At 36.7% G+C, this 26,754-nt stretch overlaps 1 protein-coding gene across 6 annotated transcripts in view; it reads left to right on the top strand.

Moving 5' to 3' along the window:
* The window catches only part of LOC309828770 (sodium-dependent phosphate transport protein 1-like), a 138,098-nt gene that overhangs the window by 7,286 nt on the left and 104,058 nt on the right, over positions 1–26,754 (top strand). For 4 of the 6 annotated variants that reach the window (XM_082664317.1, XM_082664319.1, XM_082664315.1 and 1 more), the window contains exons 3-6: positions 15,598–15,770; positions 25,762–25,995; positions 26,082–26,169; positions 26,511–26,597. In XM_082664317.1, the coding sequence (XP_082520443.1) occupies positions 15,598–15,770; positions 25,762–25,995; positions 26,082–26,169; positions 26,511–26,597 (582 nt within the window). The remainder of the gene's footprint in view (positions 1–15,597; positions 15,771–25,761; positions 25,996–26,081; positions 26,170–26,510; positions 26,598–26,754) is intronic. The other 2 variants (XM_082664318.1, XM_082664320.1) reach the window with 2 other exon arrangements.

Raw genomic sequence — 26,754 nt, 5'->3', positions numbered from 1 at the left:
GCTCTTTAACTCTGGGTCTAGAGGTCAGAGAGCAGTTAGAGAGGTTCAAAGCATGAGAGGGATTCAATATAAGAGAGATTTACAATAGCCCAGAGATGGAAACAACCTAACTGCCCATCATCGGATGAATGGATAAAGAAGATGTGGCACATATATACAATGGAATATTACTCAGAAAAGAAACGAAATTGAGCTATTTGTAATGAGGTGGATAGACCTAGAGTCTGTCATACAGAGTGAAGTAAGTCAGAAAGGGAAAGACAAATACCGTATGCTAACACATATATATGGAACTAAAAACATAATGTCATGAAGAACCTAGGGGTAAGACAGGAATAAAGACACAGACCTACTGGAGAACGGACTTGAGGATATGGGGAGGGGAAGGGTGAGCTGTGACAAAGCGAGAGAGAGGCATGGACATATATACACTAACAAACGTAAGGTAGATAGCTAGTGGGAAGCAGCCGCATAGCACAGGGATATCAGCTCGGTGCTTTGTGACCGCCTGGAGGGGTGGGATAGGGAGGGTGGGAGGGAGGGAGACGCAAGAGGGAAGAGATATGGGAACATATGTATATGTATAACTGATTCACTTTGTTATAAAGCAGAAACTAACACACCATTGTAAAGCAATTATACCCCAATAAAGATGTTTTAAAAAAAAAGATGTGCTGTTAGTGTAAAATGCCTATCAGATTTCAAAGACTGAGTAGTAAAATAATAAAAAATAAAAAAATTAAAAAAAGAGAGATTCTACCCTGCTGGCTTTGGGGATGGAGTGGGCCATGTGAGAAGGAATGTACACAGCCTCTTAAAACTAGCAGCTCTTAGCTGACAGCCAGCAGGAAAATGGCAACCTTTGTACTACAACCATGGAAAACTGAATTCTTCCAATCGCCTGAATGAGCTTGGAAATAGATCCTTCCTTAGAACCCATGTTGGTTGATCCCTTGCTATTGGCCTTTGAGACCAGGAGTGGAATATCCAACCACATCATGCTAAAACTTCTGACCTACAGAACTATGAGCTAATAAATATGTGTTGTTTTAAGCCATTATGTTTGTGAAATTTTTTTGCACAGGAAAGCTAGCTGGATATAACGTCAATATTTAAAAGTCAAATTTATTTCTTTATACCAACCACAGACAATTTAAAAATATAACCTTCATCGGGTTGTAACAATGTAGGTTCACTCCTCTTTTCTTTCAGGCTGGCCAACAAATGTGCTTTTGGATCTATGCCAATCTGACATGTCATCGTAGTTTCTCTCTCTACACAAATGTTTTTTGGTGTGTGTGGGGCCGTTATTCTGCTTACCACACATCCCATAACAGTTATTTGAGTTATAACAAGTTCAACCCACAATAAAAAATTCTACTTAATTTAAGTTATAATTTTATTTCTAGAAATCTAATTGGCACAAACTTTTCTGGAACATATTTATAACTTAGACATTAAACCACATAATTTCCTACAGATATTTTTCTTTCTTCCTTCCTTTCTTCCCTCCTGTCCTTTCTTATTTTGTACTTCCTTAACCCATTTTTTGTACCACCCCCCTCACCGCTGGCAACCACTAATCTGTTCTCTGTATATACGAGCTTGATTTCTTTTTTTTTAAGATTCCACATATAAAAGAGATCATACAGTATTTGTCTTTCTCTGTCTGACCTATTTAACTTAGTGTTAATGTCCTTGAGGTCCATCCATGTTGTCCCAAATGGCAAGATTTCATTCTTTTTAAATAAAAACACTAATTCAAAAAGATACATGTACCCAATGTTTATAGCAGCGTTATTTACAATCACAAAGATATGGAGGCAAACTAAGTGCCCATCAACAGATGAATGGATAAAGAAGATGTAGTATATATGTACAATGGAATATTATTCATCCATTAAAAACTCAAATTCTGCCATTTGTAACAACATGGATGGACCTAAAGGGTATTATGCTTAGTGAAATAAGTCAGACAAAGACAAATATTCTATATTACCACTTATATATAGAATCTAAAGAATAAAACAAATTAATGAATATAACAAAACAGAAACAGACTCACAGATATAGAGAACAAACTGGTGGTTACCCAATGGGAAGAAGGAAGGGGGGAAGGGGCCAGATAGTGTTAGGAGATTAAGAGATACAAACTACCATGTATAAAATAAGCAACAAGGATATATTGTACAGTACAAGGAAGTATAGCCATTGTTTTGTAAAAACTTTAAAAGGAGTATAATTTTAAAATATTGAATTACTGTGATGTATACCTGAAACTAAAATAATATTATAAATCAACTATACTTCAATTAAAAGAATTTTATTCTTTTTTAAGGCTTAATAATCTTCCATCATATAAATAACCACATTTTCTTTATCTATTCATCCATCAGTAGATACTTAGGTTGTTTCCATATCTTGGTTATTGTAAACAATGCTGCAATATACATGGGGGTATAGATACATTTTCAAGTTAGTGTTTTCATTTTCCTTGAATAAGTACCCAGAAATGGAATTGCTGGATCATACAGTAGTTTTTTTCTTCTTTTCTGTAATTTAATTTTAATATTTTTAATTTAATTTTATTTTTTTAATACAGCAGGTTCTTATTAGTTATCTGTTTTATACATATTAGTGTATACATGTCAATCCCAATCTCCCAATTCATCCCACCACCACCACCACCCCACCTTCCATGTTCCCTCCTTGTGTCCATACATTTGTTCTCTACATCTTTGTCTCTATTTCTTCCTTGCAAACCAGTCCATCTGTACCATTTTTCTAGATTCCACATATATGTGTTAATATACGATATTTGTTATTCTCTTTCTGACTTCACTCTGTATGACAGTGTCTAGGTCCATCCACGTCTCTATAAATGACCAAATTTCATTCCTTTTTATGACTGAGTAATATTCCATTGTATATATGTAACACATCTTCTTTATCCATCTGTCTGTCAGTGGGCATTTAGGTTGCTTCCATGACCTGACTATTGTAAATAGTGCTGCGGTGAACATTGGGGTGCATGTGTCTTTTTGAATTGTGGTTTTCTCTGGGTATATACCCAGTAGTGGGATTGTTGGGTCATATGGTAATTCTATTTTTAGTTTTTTAAAGAACCTCCATACTGTTCTCCATAGTGTCTGTATCATTTACATTCCCACCGACAGTGCAAGAGGGTTCCCTTTTCTGCACACCCTCTCCAGCATTTTATTGTTTGTAGAGTTTTTGTTAATGGCCATTCTGACTGGTGTGAGGTGATACCTCATTGTAGTTTTGATTTGCATTTCTCCAATAATTAGTGATGTTGAGCAGCTTTTCATGTGCCTCTTGGTCATCTGTATGTCTTCTTTGGAGGAATGTCTATTAAGGTCTTCTGCCCATTTTTTGACTGGGTTTTTTTTTAATATTGAGCTGCATGAGCTGTTTATATATTTTGGAGGTTAATCCTTTGTCTGTTGATTTGTTTGCAAGTATTTTCTCCCATTCTGAGGGTTGTCTTTTTGTCCTGTTTCTAGTTTCCTTTGCTGTACAGTAGCTTTTAGTTTCATTAGGTCCCACTTGTTTATTTTTGTTTTTATTTCCATTACTCTAGGAGGTGGATCAAAAAAGATCTTGCTGTGATTTATGTCAAAGAGTGTTATTCCCATGTTTTCCTCTAATTTTATAGTGTCCAGTCTTACATTTAGGTCTTTAATCCATTTTGAGTTTATTTTTGTGTACGGTGTTACGGAGTATTCTAATTTCATTCTTTTATATTTGGCTGTCCAGTTTTCCCAGCACCACTTACTGAAGAAACTGTCTTTTCTCCATTGTATATCCTTGCCTCCTTTATCATAGATTAGTTGAACATAGGTGCGTGGATTTATCTCTAGGCTTTCTATCCTGTTCCATTAATCTATATTTCTGTTTTTGTGCCAGTACCATATTGTCTCGATTACTGTAGCTTTGTAGTGTAGTCTGAAGTCAGGGAGTCTGATTCCTCCAGCTCCGTTTTTTCCCCGCAGGATTGCTTTGGTTATTCAGGGTCTTTTGTGTCTTCATACAAATTTTAAGATTTTTTGCTCTAGTTCTGTAAAAAAAAAAAAAAAAAAAAAAAAAAAAATGCCATTGGTACTTTGATAAGGATTGTGTTGAACCTTTAGATTGCTTTGGGTAGTATAATCATTTTCACAATATTGATTCTTCCAATGCAAGAACATGGTATATCTCTCCATCTGTTTCTGTTATCTGATTTCTTTCATCAGTGTCGTATAGTTTTCAGAGTACAGGTCTTTTACCTCCTTAGGTAGGTTTTTTCCTAGGTATTTTATCCTTTTTGTTGCAGTGGTGAATGGGATTGTTTTTTGTTTTTTCTTTTCTTTTTTTTTTTTGCGGTACGTGGGCCTCTCACTGCTGTGGCCTCTCCTGCTGCGGAGCACAGGCTCCGGACGCACAGGCCAGCGGCCATGGCTCACGGGCCCAGCCGCTCCGCAGCACGTGGGACCCTCCCGGACCGGGGCACGAACCCGTGTCCCCCGCATCGGCAGGCAGATTCTCAACCACTGTGCCACCAGGGAAGCCCGGGATTGTTTTCTTAATTTCACTTTCTGATCTTTCTATGTTAGTGTATAGGAATGCAAGAGATTTCTGTGCATTAATTTTGTATCTTGCAAGTTCACCAAATTCATTGATTAGCTCTAGTAGTTTTCTGGTGGCATCTTTAGGATTATCTATGTATAGATATCCTGTCATCTGCAAACAGTGTCAGTTTTACTTCTTTTCCAATTTGTATTCCTTTTATTTATTTTTAATATCTAATTGCCTGGCTAGGACTTCTAAAACTATGTTGAATAAGGGTGGCAACAGTGCACATCCTTGTCTTTTTCCTGATCTTAGAGGAAATGCTTTCAGTTTTTCACCACTGAGAATGATGTTTGCTGTGCGTTTGTCATATATGGACTTTATTATGTTGAGGTAGCTTCCCTCTATGCCCACTTTCTGGTGTAATGTGTTGTTGGATTCTGTTTTCTTGTATTTTGTTGAGAATTTTTGCATCTATATTCATCTCATCAGTGATATTGGCCTGTAATTTTCTTTTTTTGTAGTATCTTTATCTGGTTTTGGTATCAGGGTGATGGTGGCCTCATAGAAGGAGTTTGGGAGTGTTCCTCCCTTTGCAATTTTTTAGAAGAGTTTGAGAAGGATGGGTGTTACCTCTTCTCTAAATGTTTGATAGAATTCACCTGTGAAGCCATCTGGTACTGGAATTCTGTTTGTTGGAAGATTTTTAATCACAGTTTCAATTTCATTACTTGTGATTGGTCTGTTCATATTTTCTATTTCTTCCTGGTTCAGTCTTGGAAGGTAATACCTTTCTAAAAATTTGTTCATTTCTTCCAGGTTGTCCATTTTACTGGCATAGAGTTCCTTGTAGTAGTCTCTTAGGATGCTTTGTATTTCTGCGGTGTCTGCTGTAACTTCTCCTTTTTCATTTCTAATTTTATTGATTTGAGTCCTCTCCCTCTTGATGACTCTGGCTAAAGGTTTGTCAGTTTTCTTTATCTTCTCAAAGAACCAGCTTTTAGTTTTATTGATATTTGCTATTGTTTTCTTTGTTTCTATTTCATTTATTTCTGCTCTGATCTTTATGATTTCTTTCCTTCTGGTAACTTTGCGTTTTGTTTGTTCTTCTTTCTCTAGTTCCTTTAGGTGGAAGGTTAGATTGTTTATTTGAGATTCTTCTTGTTTCTTGAGGTAGGCTTGTATAGCTATAACCTTCCCTCTTAGAACTGCTTTTGCCACATCCCATAGGTTTTGGATCGTCATGTTTTCATTGTCATTTTTCTCTAGGTATTTTTTGATTTCCTCTTTGATTTCTTCAGTGATCTCTTGGTTATTTAGTAACGTATTGTTTAGCCTCCACATGGTTGTGTTTTTTTCCCTGTAATTGATTTCTAATCTCATAGCACTGTGGTCAGAAAAGATGCTTGATATGATTTCAGTTTTCTTAAATTTACTGAGGCTTGATTTATGACCCAAGATGTGATCTATCCTGGAGAATGTTCCATGTGCACTTGAGAAGAAAGTGTAATCTGCAGTTTTTGGATGGAATGTCCTATCAATATCAATTAAATCTATCTGGTCTATTGTGTCATTTAAAGCTTCTGTTTCCTTATTTATTTTCATTTTGGATGATCTGTCCATTGGTGTAAGGTGTTAAAGTCCCCCAGTATTATTGTGTTACTGTCAATTTCCTCTTTTAGAGCTGTTAGTATCTGCCTTATGTATTGAGGTCCTCCTATGTTGGGTGCATATATATTTATAATAGTTATATCGTCTGCTTGAACTGATCCGTTGATCACTATGTAGTGTCCTTCCTTTCCTCTTGTAACATTCTTTATTTTATAGTCTATTTTATCTGATATGAGTATTGCTACTCCAGCTTTCTTTTGATTTCCATTTGCATGGAAGATCTTTTTCCATCCCCTCACTTTCAGTCTGTATGTTTCCCTAGGTCTGAAGTGGGTCTCGTATAGACAGCATATATATGGGTCTTGTTTTTGTATCCATTCAGCCAGCCTGTGTCTTTTGGGTGGAGCATTTAATCTGTTCACATATAATGTAATTATTGATATGTATGTTCCTATTACCATTTTCTTAATTGTTTTGGGTTTGTTTTTCTTCTCTTGTGTTTCCCAGTTAGAGAAGTTCCTTTAGCGTTTGTTGTAGGACTTGTTTGGTAGTGCTGAATTCTCTTAGCTTTTGCTTCTCTGTGAAGCTTTTGATTTCATAACTTTAAATATATCGTGCCACTCCCTTCTGACTTGTAGAGTTTCTGCTGAGAAATCAGCTGTTAACCTTGTGGGAGGTCCCTTGTATGTTATTTGTTATTTTTCCCTTGTTGCTTTTAATAATTTTTCTTTGTTTTTAATTTTTGTCAGTTTGATTATATGTGTCTTGGTGTGTTTCTCCTTGGGTTTATCCTGTATGGGACTCTCTGTGCTCCCTAGACTTAGGTGGATATTTCCCTTCCCATGTTAGGGAGTTTTTCAACTATAATCTCTTCAAATATTTTCTTGGGTCCTTTCCCTCTCTCTTCCTCTGGGACCCCTACAATGCAAATATTGGTGCATTTAATGTTGTCCCAGAGGTCTCTTAGACTGTCTTCACTTCTTTTCATTTTTTTTTCTTTATTCTGTTCCACAGCTGTGAATTCCACCATTGTGTCTTCCAGGTCACTGATCCATTTTTCTGCTTCAGTTATTCTGCTATTGATTCCTTCTACTGTATTTTTCATTTCAGTTATTGTTTTGTTCATCTCTGTTTGTTTGTTCTTTAACTCTTCCACGTGTTTGTTCTTTAATTCTTCTAGGTCTTTGTTAAACATTTCTTGCATCTTCTCGATCTTTGCCTCCATTCATATTCTGGGGTCCTGGATCATCTTCACTATCATTATTCTGAATTCTTTTTCTGGAAGGGTGCCTATCTCCACTTCATTTAGTTGTTTTTCTGGGGTTTTATCTTGTTCCTTCATCTGGTACATAGCCCTCTGCCTTTTCATCTTGTCTACCTTTCTGTGAATGTGATTTTCATTCCACAGGCTGCAGGATTGTTGTTCTTGCTTCTGCTGTCTGCCCTCTGATGGATGAGGCTATCTTTGTACATTACTTCTATTTTTATTTTTTTAAGGAACCGCCATATTGTTTTTCAGAGTGGCTGCCACAATTTATATACCCACCAACAGTACACAGTTCCTTTTCTTCCCTCCTTTCCAACACTTATTTCTTGCCTTTTTGATAATAGCTATTTTAACAGGTATAAGTTGCTATCCCATTATGGTTTTGATTTGCCTTTCTGTAATGATGAGTGATGTTGAACATCTTTTCATGTACCTCTTGACCATATGCATGTCTTCTTCGGAAAATGTCTATTCAGTTCTGCCCATTTCTTAATTGGATTTTTTCTTTGTTTTTCACTGTTTAATTGTATGAGTTTTTTTATATTTTGTGTGCAAACCCCTTATCAGATTTATGATTTGCAAATATCTTCTCCCATTCAGTAGGTTTCCCTTTCATTTTGTTGATAATTTCCTTTGCTCTGCAGAAGTCTTTTAGTTTGATATAGTGCTCTTTGTTTATTTTGCTTTCATTGCTTTTGCTTTTAGTGTCATATTCAAAAAATCATCGCCAAGGCATATGTCAAGGAACTTACCACCTATATTTTCTTCTAGAAGTTTTATGTTTTCATGTCTTAAGTTTGTCTTCAATCCATTTTGAGTTAATTTTTGTATATGGTGTAAGATAGTGATCAAGTTACATTGTTGTGCATGTGACTGTCCAGTTTTCAGAACACCATTATTGAATATTTTAATATTTATTGAGGTATAATGATATAAAATAAAATATGGATCTTAGGTGTATATATTGATGTGTTTTTTTAATTTTTGAATTTTATTTTATTTATTTTTTTATACAGCAGGTTCTTATTAGTCATCAGTTTTGTACACATTGGTGTATACATGTCAATCCAAATTGCCCAATTCAGCACACCACCATCCCCAACCCCCTGTGGCTTTCCCCCCTTGGTGTCCATACATTTGTTCTCTACATCTGTGTCTCAACTTCTGCCCTGCAAACCGGTTCATCTGTACCATTTTTCTAGGTTCCACGTACATGCGTTTATATAAGATATTTGTTTTTCTCTTTCTGACTTAATTCATTCTGTATGATAGTCTCTAGATGCATCCAGGTCTCAACAAATGACTCAATTTCGTTCCTTTTTATGGCTGAGTAATATTCCGTTGTATATATGTACCACATCTTCTTTATCCATTAATCTGTCGATGGGCGTTTAGGTTGCTTCCATGATATGGCTATTGTAAATAGTGCTGCAATGAATATTGGGGTGTATGTGTCTTTTTGAATTATGGCTTTCTCTGGGTATATACCCAGTAGTGGGATTGCTGGATCATATGGTAATTCTATATTTAGTTTTTAAAGGAACCTCCATAATGTTCTCCATAGTGGCTGTATCAATTTACATTCCCACCAACAGTGCAACAGGGTTCCCTTTGCTCCACACTCTCTCCAACATTTGTTGTTTGTAGATTTTCTGATGATACCCATTCTAACTGGTGTGAGGTGATACCTCATTGTAGTTTTGATTTGCATTTCTTTGATAATTAGTGATGTTGAGCAGCTTTTCATGTGCTTCTTGGCCATCTGTATGTCTTCTTTGGAGATATGTCTATTTAGGTCTTCTGCCCATTTTTGGATTGGGTTGTTTGTATCTTTAATATTGAGCTGCATGAGCTGTTTATATATTTTGGAGATTAATCCTTTGTCCATTGATTCGTTTGCAAATATTTTCTCCCATTCTAAGGGTTGTCATTTCATCTTGTTTATGGTCTCCTTTGCTGTGCAAAAGCTTTTAAGTTTCATTAGGTCCCATTTGTTTATTTTTGTTTTTATTTCCATTACTCTAGGAGGTGGATCAAAAAAGATCTTGCTGTGATTTATGTCAAAGAATGTTCTTCTGATGTTTTCCTCTAAGAGTTTTATAGTGTCCAGTCTTACATTTAGGTCTTGAATCCATTTTGAGTCTATTTTTGTGTATGGTATTAAGGAGTGTTCTAATTTCATTCTTTTACATGTAGCTGTCCAGTTTTCCCAGCACTACTTATTGAAGAGACTGTCTTTTCTCCATTGTATATCCTTGCCTCCTTAGTCATAGATTAGTTGACCATAGGTGTGTGGGTTTACCGCTGGGCTTTCTATCTTGTTCCATTGATCTATGTTTCTGTTTATGTGCCAGTACCCTATTGTCTTGACTGTAGCTTTGTAGTATAGTCTGAAGTCAGGAAGTCTGATTCTTCCAGCTCCGTTTTTTTCCCTCAAGATTGCTTTGGCTACTTGGGGTCTTCTGTGTCTCCATACAAACTTTAAGATTTTTTTGTTCTAGTTCCGTAAAAAATGCCATTGGTAATTTCATAGGGATTGCAATGAATCTGTAGATTGCTTTGGGTAGTACAGTCATTTTCACAATATTGATTCTTCCAATCCAAGAACATGGTATATCTCTCCATCTGTTGGTATCATGTTTAATTTCTTTCATCAGTCTCTTATGGTTTTATGCATACAGGTCTTTTGTCTCCCTAGGTAGGTTTATTCCTAGGTATTTTATTCTTTCTGTTGCAGTGGTAAATGGGAGTGTTTCCTTAATTTCTCTTTCAGATTTTTCATCATTAGTGTATAGGAATGCAAGAGATTTCTGTGCATTAATTTTGTTTCCTGCAACTTTACCAAATTCATTGATTAGGTCTAGTAGTTTTCTGGTGGCATTTTTAGATTTCTCTATAGTATCATGTCATCTGCAAACAATGACAGTTTTACTTCTTGTTTTCCAATTTGTATTCCTTTTATTTATTTTTCTTCTCTGATTGTCGTGGCTAGGACTTCCAAAACTATGTTGAATAATAGTGGTGAGAGTGGACATCCTTGTCTTGTTCCTGATCTTAGAGGAAATGCTTTCAGTTTTTCACCACTGAAAATGATGGTTGCTGTGGGTTTGTCGTATACTGCCTTTATTATGTTGAAGTAGGTTCCCTCTATGCCCACTTTCTGGAGAGTTTTTATCATAAATGGGTGTTGAATTTTGTCAAATGTTGTTTCTGCATCTATTGAGAGGATCATATGGTTTTTCTTCTTCAATTTGTTAATATGGTGTACCACATTGATTGATTTGCGTATATTGAAGAATCCTTGCATCTCTGGAATAAATCCCACTTGATAATGGTGTATGATCCTTTTAATGTGTTGTTGGATTCTGTTTGGTAGTGTTTTGTTGAGGATTTTTGCATCTATATTCATCAGTGATATTGGTCTGTAATTTTCTTTTTTTGTAGTATCTTTGTCTGGTTTTGGTATCAGGGTAATAGTGGCCTCATAGAATGAGTTTGGAAGTGTTCCTTCCTCTGCAGTTTTATGGACGAGTTTGAGAAGGATGGGTGTTAGCTCTTCTCTAAATGTTTGATACAATTCACCTGTGAAGGCATCTGGTCCTGGACTTTTGTTTGTTGGAAGATTTTTAATCACAGTTTCAATTTCATTACTTGTGATTGGTCTGTTCATATTTTCTATTTCTTCCTGGTTCAGTCTTGGACGGTTATACCTTTCTAAGAATTTGTCCATTTTGTTGGCATAGAGTTGCTTGTAGTAGTCTCTTAGGATACTTTGTATTTCTGTGGTGTCTGTTGTAACTTCTCCTTTTTCATTTCTAATTTTATTGATTTGAGTCCTCTCCCTCTTTTTCTTGATGAGTCTGGCTAATGGTTTATCAGTTTTGTTTATCTTCTCAAAGAACCAGCTTTTAGTTTTATTGATCTTTGCTATTGTTTTCTTTGTTTCTATTTCATTTATTTCTGCTCTGATCTTTATTCTTTCTTTCCTTCTGCTAACTTTGGGTTTTGTTTGTTCTTCTTTCTCTAGTTCCTTTAGGTGGAAGTTTAGATTGTTTATTTGAGATTCTTCTTGTTTCTTGAGGTAGGCTTGTATAGCTGTAAACTTCCCTCTTAGAAGTGCTTTTGCCACATTCCATAGGTTTTGGATCGTTGTGTTTTCATTGTCATTTTTCTCTAGGTATTTTTTGATTTCCTCTTTGATTTCTTCAGTGATCTGTTGGTTATTTAGTAACATATTTTTATCCTCCATATGGTTGTGTTTTTTCCCTGTAATTGATTTCTAATCTCATAGCATTGTGGTAAGAAGAGATGCTTGATATGATGTCAATTTTCTTAAATTTACTGAGGCTTGATTTATGACCCAAGATGTGATCTATCCTGGGGAAATTCCATGCACACTTGAGAAGAAAGTGTAATCTGCTGTTTTTGGATGGAATGTCCTATCAATATCAATTAAATCTATCTGGTCTATTGTGTCATTTAAAGCTTCTGTTTCCTTGTTTGTTTTCATTTTGGGTGATCTGTCCATTGGTGTAAGTGAGGTGTTAAAGTCCCCCAGTATTATTGTGTTACTGTCAATTTCCTCTTTTAGAGCTGTTAGTATCTGCCTTATGTATTGAGGTCCTCCTATGTTGGGTGCATATATATTTATAATTGTTATATCGTCTTCTTGGATTGATCCCTTGATCACTATGTAGTGTCCTTCCTTTCCTCTTGTAACATTCTTTATTTTATAGTCTATTTTATCTGATATGAGTATTGCTACTCCAGCTTTCTTTTGATTTCCATTTGCATGGGAGATCTTTTTCCATCCCCCCCCCCTTTCAGTCTGTATGTGTCCCTTAGGTCTGAAGTGGGTCTCTTTTAGACAGCTTATATATGGGTCTTCTTTTATGTCCATTCAGCAAGCCTGTGTCTTTTGTTTGGAGCATTTAATCCATTCACCTTTGAGGTAATTATTTATATGTATATCCTATGACCATTTTCTTAATTGTTTTGGGTTTGTTTTTGTAGGTCCTTTTCTTCTCTTGTGATTCCCACTTAAGTTCCTTTAGCATTTGTTGTAGAGCTGGTTTGGTGGTGCTGAATTCTCTTAGCTTTTGCTTGTCTTTAAAGCTTTTGATTTCTCCGTTGAATCTCAATGAGATCCTTGCCAAGTAGAGTAATCTTGGTTGTAGCTTCTTCTTTTCATTACTTTAAGTATACCATGCCACTCCCTTCTGGCTTGTAAATTTTCTGCTGAGTAATCAGCTGTTAACCTTGTGGGAGTTCCCTTGTATGTTATTTGTTGCTTTTCCCTTGCTGCTTTCAATCATTTTTCTTTGTCTTTAATTTTTGCCAATTGATTACTGTGTGTCTTGGAGTGTTTCTCCTTGGCTTTATCTGGTATGGGACTCTCTGTGCTTCCTGGACTTCAGTAGCTATTTCCTTTCCCATGTTAGGGAATTTTTTGACTGTAATCTCTTCAAATATTTTCTCTGGTCCTTTCTCTCTCTCTTCTCCTTCTGGTACCCCTATAATGCGAATGTTGTTGTGTTTATTGTTGTCCCAGTGGTCTCTTAGGCTGTCTTCATTTCTTTTTATTCTTTTTTCTTTATTCTCTTCCACAGCAGTGAATTCCACCATTCTGTCTTCCACGTCATTTATCCGTTCTTCTGCCTCAGTTATTCTGCTATTGATTTCTTCTAGTGTAGTTTTCTTTTCAGTTATTGTATTGTTCATCTCTGTTTGTTTCTTCTTTAATTCTTCCAGGTCCTTGTTAAACATTTCTTGAGTCTTCTCGATCTTTGCCTCCATTCTTTTTCTGAGGTTCTGGATCATCTTCACTGACATAATTCTGAATTCTTTTTCTGGAAGGTTGCCTGTCTCCACTTCATTTAGTTGTGTTTCTGGGGTTTTATTTTGTTCCTTCGTCTGGTACATAACCCTCTGCCTTTTCATCTTCTCTATCTTTCTGTGAATGAGGTTTTTGTTCCACAGGCTGCAGGATTGTTGTTCTTCTTGCTTCTGCTGTCTGCCCTCTGGTAGATGAGGCTATCTAAGAGGCTTGTGTAAGTTTCCTGATGGGAGGGACTTGTGGTGGGTAGAGCTGGTTGTTGCTCTGGTGGGCAGAGCTCAGTAAAACTTTAATATGCTTGACTGTCGATGTGTGGGGCTGGGTTCTCTCCCTGTTGTTCTCTCCCTGTTGGTTGTTTGGCCTGAGGCAACCCAACACTGGAGCCTACCTGGGCTCTTTGGTGGGGCTAATGGCAGACTCTGGCAGGGCTCGCACAAAGGAGTACTTCCCAGAACTTCTGCTGCCAGTGTCCTTTTCCCATACGGTGAGCCACAGCCACCCCCTGCTTCTGCAGGAAACCCTCCAACACTAGCAGGTAGCTCTGGTTCATTCTTCCCTGGGGTCACTGCTACTTCCCCTGGGTCCTGAGGTGCACACTACTTTGTGTGTGCCCTCCAAGAGTGGAGTCTCTGTTTCCCCCAGTCCTGTCAAAGTCCTGCAGTCAAATCCCACTAGCCTTCAAAGTCTGATTCTCTAGGAATTCCTCCTCCCGTTGCCAGACCCCCAGATTGGGAAGCCTGACGTGGGGCTCAGAACCTTCACTCCAGTGGGTGGACTCCTGTGGTATAAGTGTTCAGCAGTGTGTAAGTCACCCACCCGGCAGTTACTGGATTTGATTTTACTGTGATTGCGCCCCTCCTACCATCTCACTGTGGCTTCTCCTTTGTCTTTGGATGTGGGGTATTTTTTTTTTTTGGTGAGTTCCAGTGTCTTCCTATCAATGACTGTCCAGCAACTAGTTGTGATTCTGGTGTTCTCACAAGAGGGAGTGAGAGCATGTCCTTCTACTCCGCCATTTTGTTTCCTCTCCCAATGCCAGTTGTGGTTGTTGTTGCTGTTGGATAATCTTAGATGTGTTTTGAAAAATGTATAAACTTACAAACAAGACTCACAGAACACTACATTAAAGTCCCTTCATGTCCTTTTGCCCTCCTCACCAAGAGGTAATTGTTATTGTAATATCTAGCCACATAAATTAATTTTGCCCACTTTTGAAATTCATAGAAATAGTATGCATAAAAATAGTATGCACTCTTTGGTGTCTAGCTTCTTCAGCTGACAATATTTTTGTTGAGATTCATCCAGATTGTTGAGTGTATCAGTGTTTCCTTACTTTGTATTTCTGAGTAATATCATATTACTGAGTAATATGATATATGATAATATATCATATAATGATATATGATAATGATATATGATATATTATCATATGATATTACATATATCATATATCATGATATATGATATATCATGATATATGATATATGTAATATCATATAATATATATTATATATCATATAATATATATAATATAATGATATGTGATAATATATGAATATGATAATATCTGAGTAAAATTGTATTAATTCACTATGGTATGTTCATCCATTCCAAATATCCAGCTATTTTGAATAAAGCTGCTATAAACATTTCAGTACAAGCCTTTTGTAGACACATATTTTTATTTCTCTTGATAAAGTGCCATTTGTTGAAAAGACTGTACTTGCCTCCATTGATTTGCATTAGTGTATTTATTCAAAAGCATATGGTTATTTATACTCCTCTCTTTCTGGACTCCCTACTTTCTCCTATTGATGAATTTGTTTGGCCTTTCACCAACACTACACTGATTACTCTAGCTTGAAACTACTTCAAATACATTACATTTTTTTAAGTGCTGTTTTTCTCTGCAATGTGCACATATGATTTTCTCAACCAGACTAATCATATAAGTTTTGAGAATAAAGCAGTTTACTTGAGGGAAGGTCTTTTTTGTTGTTCAGGGGACTTACTTCCAAGAGTAACTCAGGGTATTTGTAAATGGTCCCTTTAAAATAAACATGAGCCAAAGTCCTTCAAGGACTGGCTCAATTTTCTGGGACGTTCTATTAGGGATTATATTTTAGGGGGTATGAAATTATAAGATCAGTCCCACATCTTCTTATTGTGTCATGAATTCTCAAAAGCCAGTTAGTACAATAAAAATTTTAATTAATATATAGGGGTCCAAATTTCTAAGTGGCACTTCCTAAAGTTAAATTATGTTTTTACCTCAGATGTGTTAATGATGGATACTTTCTGTTCTACATTCCAGTTCCAAATTTTTGTTCCATTCGTTATGGAATTGCTCTCTTACTGCTCCTCTGTAATGTTATAGTAATGTCACAGCGTGTGTGTATGAGCCTCACAATGATAGCCATGGTGAACAGCACAGAGCCACATGGTTTGTCCAACACCTCCACAAAGGAGCCACAGGATAACATAAAGGTATATCAAAAATATTATAGACAGTCATAAGTTTAAAATCCTATCTTGCTAACTAATTTGTGGAGAGGTTGAATGTTATCATAATTGATATGACAGTAATTATTAAAAAAAGAAGCTCAAGTCTTGATCTGTCTTGCCAGTAGTAACCTAAATAAACATGTCCCACAACTAAAATATGTCTCAGTATTTGTAAAGGGCAAGAGAAGTTTGGACAAGAGAGAAAAGGAAAGCATCTTAAATGAGAAGTAGAAGTCAAGACACTTTTTCTTTCTTATTTACATTTTTAACATACAGTACATTTACATGTTTCATTAATTTCATCTATGTAATGTAATGAGTTGATACCTTTCAGAAGATGTAGTACAGAAAAAAATGAAAATAGGTGGGAAAAGTATTTTCCACTATACTCTTCCTATGTCCCTTTATGAATACACAGGCAAATAAGAAAATATTTTCTTATTATCACCCCTATTTACATTAAAAATAACACTATATGAAGTGTACTGCACCCTGATTTTTTTTAACATAAGCATCAGAACCAGGCTCAGATTTGACACATATGTAGGAATTCCTAGACAGGGAATTTAAAATAACTATAATTAATATGTCAAGGACACTAATGGGAAAAAAATGACAACATACAATACCACATAGGTAGTCTTAGCAGAGAGATGGATATTATTAGAAAGCATAAAAAAGAAATAGTAGAAATCATGGCAACTGTAACAGGTACAAAGAATGCCTTGATGGGCTTATAAGTAATCTCAACACAGCTGAGGAAAGGATCAATGAACTTGAATATAGGTCAATAGGAACTTCCCAATCTGAAATGAAAGAGAATTTAATAAATAAATAAATAAATAAACAAACAAACAGAACATCTCAGAACTGTGGACAATACCAAAAGTTGTAACATATGCATGACTAGAACACCAGGAAGAGTAGGAAAAAATGGGAAGAAGAAATATTTGAAAAATTAATGGCTGAGAACTTTTTGAAATTAATGGCAGACACCAAGCCACAAATCCAAGAAGCTCAGAGAACACCAAACAGGATAAATATTAAAAAGAAAAATAATCATCAACAACAAGAACAACCACCCAGACATACATATTTAAATTGCAGAAAACTAAGACAAAGAGAACTTCTTGAATGAAGCTAGAGGCAAGAATCACCTACAGAGGAAGAGGATAAGAATTACGGAAGACTTCTTATCAGACACCACTCAAACATGAAGAGAGAAATGAACTCTTTAAAGTATTGAAAGAAAAAAAAAAGACACCTGCCAAACTAGAATTCTATATCCAATGAAATTACCTCAAAAGTCAAAGAGAATAAAGACATTTTCAAGCAAAGAAAAACTGAGGGAGCTATATTAATTTCAGACAGAGCAGAATTTATATCAAGGAAGATTATCAGAGACAAAGAGGGCACTGTCTGATGATAAAGGGGTCAATTCTCCAAGGAGACATAATAATCCTAACCATGTATGTCTCTAACAGCAATCCTAAACATGTATGTCTCTAACAAAGCAGCAAAATACAGAAGGCTAAAACTGCTAGAACTAAAAGGAGAAAAGACAAATATAAAATTGGTAACTGTTTTCTATTTGTTACGTCTGTTCTTTGTTACGTTTCTTTTTTCCACTCCTTTTTTTGCCTTATCTTGGTATAATTGAGCATTTTATATGATTCAATTTTTTTTTTTTTTTTTTTTTTGGTTATACGCAGGCCTCTCACTGTTGTGGCCTCTCCCATTGTGGAGCACAGGCTCTGGTCACGCAGGCTCAGCAGCCATGGCTCACAGGCCCAGCCACTCTGAAGCATGTGGGATCTTCCCGGACCAGGGCACGAACCCATGTCCCCTGCATCGGCGGGCGGACTCTCAACAACCGCGCCACCATATAGGGAAGCCCTATATGATTCAATTTTATTTCTTCTCTTGATGTATCATTTATACTTAAAAAAAACTGTTTTAATAGTTTCCCTAGGGTTTACAATATACATTTTTAAATAATAGAAATCCACCATCAAATAACACTTTACTGCTTCATGTGTAATGCAGGCACTTTGTAACAGAGTATTCTTAATTCTTCTCTCCCATCTTTTGTGACACTGCTGCTATTCATTTCCCTTATCCATATGCTATAAATGCCCAATACAGAATTACATTATTGCTTTAAACAAGTAGGTATCTTTTGCATCAATTCAAAATAATATAAATTACACCTTCATTTATTCTTTCTTCATGCTCTTCTTTTTTAAATGTAGATACAAGTTTCTGAACTATATAATTTTCCTTCTGCATAAAGAACTTCTGTTGGTTTTACCAAAACTTCTTCTGGCTTTATATCTAATAAATCTTTGCATAGCCCAAAGTAAAAATATCTGTTATGTTTTCTTCTAGAAGTTTTATAATTTCAGGTTTTACATTTAAATATTCATTTTTTCAATTTTTTTATATGTTGTGTTGAAGATCCTTTTTTACATATGTGTGTACAACTGTTCTAGCATCATTTGTTGAAAAGACTTCTTTCTCCACTGAATTGTCTTTTAAGTTTGGCAAAAAATCAATAGTTACAGGAATAACGCTACCTACCTGATTTTAAGACTTTGTTATAAAGCTACAGTTATCAAGACAGTGTGTTATTAGCATAAAGACAGAAAAGTAATCATTGAAATAGAACAGAGTGTCCAGAAATAGACTCACACACCTATGAACTACTGATTTTTTTCATGATTCACAAAAGAAGAAACAAAAAAATTGGACTTCACCAAAATTCAAAAAAACACTGTTAAAAGACTGAAAAGACAAACCAGAGACAGTGGTAAATTTTTGAAAATCATATCTAGTAACGGAAGTTTATCAAAACTCAATAATAAATGAAACCAACAACGCAGCACAAAAATGGGGAAAAGATGTGAATAGACGCTTCATCCAAGATGATACATGGGCCTTCCCTGGGGGCGCAGTGGTTGAGATTCTGCCTGCCGATGCAGGGGACACGGGTTCATGCCCTGGTCCGGGAAGATCCCACATGCCATGGAGCAGCTAGGCCCGTGAGTCCTGGCCACTGAGCCTGTGCATCCAGAGCCTGTGCTCCTCAACAGGAGAGGCCACAACAGTGAAAGGCCTGATATGACTACACACCAATTCAAATGGCCAAAATTATAAAGATTGGACATAAGTGTTGTAAGAATGTGGAGGAACTGGAAGTCTTCTACACTGCTGGTGATAATTCACAATGGTACAACCAGTTTAGTTAAGCATATAGCTACCGTATGATCCAGCCATTCCACTGCTACTAAAGAGAAATGAAAGCATGTGTCCATATAGAGATGTATATATAGATTCTCATTGTAGCTTTATTTGTAATAGCAAAAAATTGGAAACAACCAACACGTTCATCAATAGGTGAATGAATGCACAAACTATGTCCCATCCATAAAATGGAGTACTGCTTAGTACTAAAAAGGGATGGGGGGCTTCCCTGGTGGCACAGTGGTTGAGAGTCCGCCTGCCGATGCAGGGGACGCAGGTTTGTGCCCCGGTCTGGGAGGATCCCACATGCCGCGGAGCGGCTGGGCCCCTGAGCCATGGCCACTGAGCCTGCACGTCCAGAACCTGTGCTCTGCAATGGGAGAGGCCACAACAATGAGAGGTACGCATACCACCAAAAAAAAAAAAAGGGATGAACTATTGATACACAGGCCAACATGGATGCCGCTCTTATTATGCTGAGTCAACTAAGCTAGATAAAAAGAAATAGTACATACTGTATGACTCCATTTATATATAAAACTTCTAGGAAATGATGACAAAGCAGATCATTGGCAGTGGAGGAGCAGAAGGGAGGAATTACAAGGAGTAAGGAAACTTTTGGAGATGAATAATATGTTCATCATCTTGATTCTGATGATGGTTTCATGAGTGTACACATTTAAAAATTTAGCAAGTTGTACACTTTATGACAAAGATTAAATATACAGTTTATTGTGTCAATTGTACCTCAAAAAATCTGTCAAAACCTATTCAAAATTTTTTTTCTTTAATTCTTAAATATTTGTAGTATTCCATTGCCTTGGTTTAAATATCAAGAATCCCATTCTCTAGAGAGATGACTACTCACAAAGGCTGTACTTCATTTCCTTCACTGTAGCAAAAGAAGAGGCAAGAGAGATGGCTACTCACAAAGGCTGTATTTTATTTCCTTCGCTGTAACAAAAGAAGAGGCAGCTCAAGCTGTGGAGCTTGGAACATTTCTTTGGCACATTCACCCCCACCCCCACCCACCGTGGAACTTGCTGCTATAATCCAGGACATTTGATCTTAAAATATGAGTCACAGGAAAGGATTTCAGTTTGCTGCTCTACAAAGGTACTAGATGAAGAAACAGAGCACATAATTATTCTCATGTATGAAAACTCACCAGGATATCATTTTCCCAAAGCAGATCTAAAATGTAACCTGAAATTACAAATGAACCTAAAAACTAGGAAAGCAACTCTAGCTATGGAAGGAACACTACAGTGCAGTACATCCAGGAGCTCAAAGCAGAGATAGCCAGGTGGTAGCAGTCTATGCTCAGACAGAAGATGAATGGGGAAGAAAAAAGGAAATTAACAGAACTCAGAAAAGGATTATGATAAAATGAGACAGAACATTTTACAAAAGAAGACAAAATAACAAGGAAAACAGCGAAAAGGAACCACAAAGACCACAGTAAGGGACACTGAGTATAGAAAGGAAGAGGAAGGAAGATGAGAAAAAGTGTGACACATAAATGAGGAGTATTCTCTATCAGTCTTCCCTCTGCCACAACAGCCAAGGAATAAGTATAATTATTCTATTTAAAATTTACTAATCCAATAGAAATTCTGCCATAACTTTAAATTTTTTATTATTAATGAATGTGCACATTTTTATATTTCTGTGACCTATACTTATTGATCATTTCCATTTTTCTCTCATAAATTATCTATTGATACCCTTAGTCCATTTTACAAGTAGATATTATCTACTTGCTCATTTATATGACTCATACAGATGTATATATATTTATTCCTAAGATTTATATAGGATAATTTAAACATTTATATATGTAGCACTTTGTTTAATGACAACTAGTTAATGCAACTTAGGTTTTATCCTTCTGGTGTGGGGAATTTATGAGTTCAGCAGTTTTAATTCAACTATGGTGGGATTTTTTTCTTTTTTTTTTTTACATCCTGCTGTGAAGAGTGATGGCTTTATGCCATTAGAAAAACAACCCAATATTCTGAGTAATCTGCACAGGGAGAGTTGAACAAATGTGTGCTGGACCACCTGATGTGGGTAAGGGTGAATATTGATTTCCTTGGCGAAATTCCTGTGATTTAGAAAAAAATGGCAGAGCATCTTGTTCCATCCTCTGAGTAGCTTCCAACCAATGGAAGAGATCTGGAGCTTCCATGCTCCCTTGGCTACTCTACGGATGCCTCTCACTATTCAATATTCTCAGAGTTGTACTCCTACCAGATCTCTCATGAAAGTCCTTTCTATCAGGAAGAGACATCACTATACAGAGGCCACAGCTACAGGATGACAGAGATTTGAGAAAGGGAGGGGAAAAAAAGGGATGAAGGGTGAAAGTAACAGTGATGAGAGAACAAACACATGGACTCCTACCTATTTCATTATTTCATAGTCAGCCAAAAATTTCATTAAGAACATTCATTCTTTATTTAACAAAACTCTTCATTTCTTAATATAAAAACTAATTATGCAAGTGCAGAGAAAGTTCAGGGAAGCAGACTATCATACACATAACCAAAGAGGCTTTATCTTGTCGTCACCTACTAAAATTAAGGCTTCTCCCTGTTCAGTGGGTCCAAAAATAGCACAGCCTCCTCATAGCCCCAGGTATATGTTCAATGTTCAGAATTTCTTATATCAACTTTAATAATACAACAAATTTATGCAAGACCACCTAGCCTAAGAATTGACAGGAAACCACTCCCAAGACAGACAACAAAACATGACACATCAGAGCCAAGCAAAAGAAGAGAAATGGTCTTTTTCCTTCACTATCCCATTCAATTATTTCCATAGTTCAGTCTGAGAACTCCTCTTCATGATTTGATATTCTCTCAATTGCTGCTTTTCTCTCTGGGATCATGTGTGTGGAGGGAAAATGTTGTTTTGTGAATGAGGTTAACTGAATAGAGAAATCAGAGGGTGAGAAGGGGCAGGAGGAAATTAATGATTGCAGTAAATGTAGTATTACATGGCACTCGACAGAAGAGTTTACATGTTTTTTACAAACATTCAAGAAACAAGTATTAGAGATGTTGAAGATGGAGAGGTAGAAAAGTCTGGACTCACCTCTTCATACAGACACACCAAATATACAGCTACATATGGAACAACTTCCTCTGGAAAAAAAATTGAAAGCTGGGTAACTCCTACACATCGGGCGAACAAGAAAAAGCCCACAACCAAGAGGAAATGCTGAGACACAATCTCACTGTAAACCCCACCCCTGGCAAGGCGACCCAGCAAAGCAACCCTGAGGAGTGAAGAGTTTGAACCCCACAATGGGCATGCCAACTTTTAAGACCTGTGCCTGAGAGATACGCCACCCACATATCTAGCTCTGAAAGCCAACAGGGCTCATATACCCAAGTCCCACAGGGTATAGTGAACTGAGAAATGGTTCTTAAAGGGCTTGCACATGAACTCACCTACCCCAGAGCACAGAACAGAGGCAACCATTTGAAAAGCACCAAGATGTTCTATGAAAGAGGCTTATTTGCTTACCATAAACTGTTGGCCTGAGGGGCGGGCATCTAATTTAACACACATCCAGGGCCTGCTGGAGTTCTCTTTGGGGATGGAGACCAGCAGATGCCATCCTTGTGTTCTCTCTGCTGTGCTCTGGAGAGCCAGTATCTCCCAAAAGGGAGCTTTTACATTCATCTGGCCCCTTGTTCTGGCACCCGATTTTTTTTTTCTTTTTAACAGCTGACGCCTTGATCATCTGGCTCTGGTGGCCATCAGGGTTTGACAAAATTAATATCCAAAATTCTAAACAAGTGAGTATAGAGGGAATGTACCTCAACATAATAAAGGCCATGTATAACAAGACCACAGATAACATCATACTCAATGGTGAAAATCTGAAAGCTTTCCCTCTAATATCAGGAATAAAACAGTGATTCCCACTCCCACCACTTTTATTCAACATAGTATTGGAAGTCCTCACCAAAGCAATTAGGCAAGGAAAAAAAAAGGCATCCAAATTGAAAAGGAAGAAGTAAAATTGTCACTATTTGCAGATGACATGATATTATATATAGAAAATCCTGAAGACTCCACTAAGGAAACTGTTAGAATAAAAATGAATTCAGCAAAGTTGTAAGATATGAAATCAATATACAAAAATCTGTTGCATTTCTATACACTATTAACAAACTAGCAGAAACAAAATTAAGAAAACAATTCTAATTGCATCAAAAAGACTAAAATATACAGGAATAAATTTAACCAAGAAGGTTAAACACCTATGCACTGAAAACTGTATGACGCTGATGAAAGAAACTGAAGAAGACACAAGTAAATGGAAAGATATTTTGTGCTCATGGATTGAAAGAATTCATATTGTTAAAATGTCTACAGATTAGATGTAATCATCAAAATTCCAACTGCCTTTTTCACAGAAATAGCACAAACAGTACTACAATTTGTATGCAACTGCAAAAGGCTGAGAATAGCCAAAGAAATAATGAGAAAGAAAAACAAAGCTAGAGGCATCAAGCTTCCTGATTTCAAACTACATCCCAAAGCTATAGTAATCAAAAAAGTATGGTATTTGCATAAACTCAGACACGTCAATCAGCAAAGCAGTGTAGATAGCCCAGAAATAAACCCATACGTATTTGGGCAATTAATCTGTGACAAAGGAGGCAAGAATATAAAATGATGAAAAGACAATCTCTTCAATATATAGTATTGGGAAAACTGAGCCACTATCTTATAATGCACACAAAAATTAACTCAAAATGAATCCAACATGGGAACATTAAGACCTAAAAACATAAAACTAGAAGAAAACATAGGTGAAAAGCTCACTGACATTAGTCTTGGCTATGATTTTTTGGATTTTACATCAAAATCAATGGCAGCAAAAGCAAAAATACACAAGTGAGACTACATCAAACTAAAAAGCTTCTGCACGGCAAAGGAAACCGTCAACAAAATGAAAAGGCAACCTACTGAATAAGAGAAAATATTTGCAAATCATATCTGATAAGAGATTGGTATCCAAAATATATGAAGAACTCATACAACTCTATTGTAAAAAAAAAAAAAATCAAAAAATGGGCAGAGGGGTTTCCCTGGTGGCGCAGTGGTTGAGAGTCCGCCTGCCGATGCAGGGGACACGGGTTCGTGCCCTGATCCAGGAAGATCCCACATGCCGTGGAGCGGCTGGGCCCGTGAGCCATGGCCACTGAGCCTGTGCGTCTGGAGCCTCTGCTCTGCAATGGGAGAGGCCACAACAGTGAGAGGCCCGCGTACCAAAAAAAAAAAAAATTGGGCAGAGGATCTGAATAGACATTTTTCCAGAAAAGACAGACAAATTGTCAACAGGCACATGAGAGGGTGCCCAACATCATCAGGGAAATGCAAATCAAACCCACAAGGTATCACCTCATACCTGTCAACATGGCTATTATCAAAAAGACAAGCAATATCAAGTGTTGACTAAGATGTGGAGAGAAGGGAACCCTAGTGCACTGATGGTATAATGTAAATTAGTGCAGTCACTGTGGAAAACAGTATGAAGGTTCTTCAAAAACTTAAAAATTAAATTACCATATCCAGCAATTCTAGTTCTGGGTATTTATCCTAAGAAAATAAAAACACTAACTTGAAAAAATATCTACACCCCCATGTTCATTGCAGCATTATTTACAACAGCCTAAGGATCCATCCAAGGATGAATGGATAATGCAAATGCACTGTATATATACAATGGAATATTATTCAGTCATAAAAAGTAAGAAATCTTGCCATTTGCGACAACATGAATGGACCTTGAGTGTATTGTGCTAAGTGAAATAAATCAGACAAAGACAAATACTATACGATCTTGTTTATATGTGGAATCTAAACAAACAAATGAATCTGAGCTCCTGGTTACAGAGAACAGGCTGCTGGTTGCCAGTAGCAGGGGATCGGGGATGGGTGGTGTTGGGCAAAATGGGTAAAGAGAGTTAAAAAGTGCAAACTTCCAGCTATAAAATAAGTTATGGGGGGACCTCCCTGGTGGTCCAGTGGTTAAGACTTTGCCTTCCAGTGAGAGGGTGTGGTTTCAATCCCTGGTTGGGGAGCTAAGATTCCATGAGGCTGGCAGCCAAAAACCCAAAACAGAAGCAGTGTTGTAACAAATTCAATAAAATATTTTTAAAAATGGTCCACATCAAAATAAATCTTTAAAAAAATTGTTATAGGGGTGTAGCATATAGCATGGTGACTATAGTTAATGATACTGTATTGTATAGTTGAAAGTTGCTAAGAGAGTAGATCTTAAAAGTTTTCATCACAACTATATATATAGTGATGGATGTTAACTAGACTTATGATCATTTCTCAGTATATACAAATATCGAATCATTATGTTGTACACCTGAAACTAATATAATCTGCCAATTATATCTAAAATTTTTTTAAAAAGCAAGTATTAAACGTCTATGCTGTGACAGGTATGGGTGGTACAAATGATGCCCTTGACTGCAAAGACTTTTCGTTATAGTTGAGGGTACCAATGATAAAATGTAATTACACACAGATAATGATGTTACTAGGAATAAAGAAGTCCCATAATAGAGGATGTTAGGCAGAGGACAGCTATTTTACGTGGGGTACGCTGGAAGACCAGTTTTCCCATATTCCTGAACATCATAGAAAATCATCTGCAGAGTGGCTAGATGTGTCTCCTTTTTCCTTTCAGAACCCTGTGTATAACTGGAGCACTGAAATCCAGGGGATCATGTTAAGTTCCATCTTCTACGGTATTCTCATCAGCCAAATTCCTGCTGGATACTTATCTGGAATATACTCCTTAAAGAAAATGGTTGGTTCCACATTGTTCCTCAGCTCTCTGTTTACTGTGCTCATCCCACTGGCAGCTGAATTTGGAGAAGCTTTGGTCATCATATGCCGAGTAATCCAGGGACTATTCCAGGTATTAAGATGATACAAAAACTGAACCAAGAGCTTAAATTCACAGAAAGTGTCAGAGAGCAAATGTTCTAATCATTCTTCTTTCAGGGGATAGCATTAACAACTCAGCAAGTAGTATGGCTCAAGTGGGCTCCTCCCTTGGAACAAGTCCGACTTACCTCTCTGAGTTTATCAGGTAATGACTAGGGGCCTAGAATGTTTAATCTCATTGTCATCTGACTGTAGCATGTGCTGCCCTAGAGCCATAAGAAACATGTATGTTTTGAACTGTCAAGGGCTTTGGAAACCATCCTCACTTTAAAGATATGGAAATTGTCTGGGATGGAGAAGAGGCTTCCTTATCTCAAACAATAGAGAAAAGAGAGAAAAGCAAATATTTTATTATTTTCTTCTGTTCGGTGTTATACGTTATACAAATATTTCACTATAAATTGTTCACTGCTACCATGAGACTACATTATTTCTACTTCCAGATGCCTGCATTCATTGGGGGTGTTCTTTGTGCCTTCTGATTAGGACTTCTGCTAGGACCCTGTGTTGTCCTACTTATAACAGGATTCATCTGTGACTCCCTGGGATGGCCTATGGTCTTTTATATTTTTGGTGAGTCTCTTTCTATAAAAATCCCAGCCATTATTCAGAATTTTTAAAACTTAAAACTAAAAATGGAATACAGTAGTTTATATGAAGTTAGCAATATTAAAACTCATAAATCCCATTGAAGGAAAAAGAGCAGTCAACATTCATGAATTTCTTATTA

Source organism: Grampus griseus (genome assembly GCF_964374135.1).
Source record: "Grampus griseus genome assembly, chromosome: 10".
NCBI lineage: Eukaryota > Metazoa > Chordata > Mammalia > Artiodactyla > Delphinidae > Grampus > Grampus griseus.
Note: the sequence above shows the minus strand (reverse complement) of the source record. Positions and strands in the feature narration are given on the sequence as shown.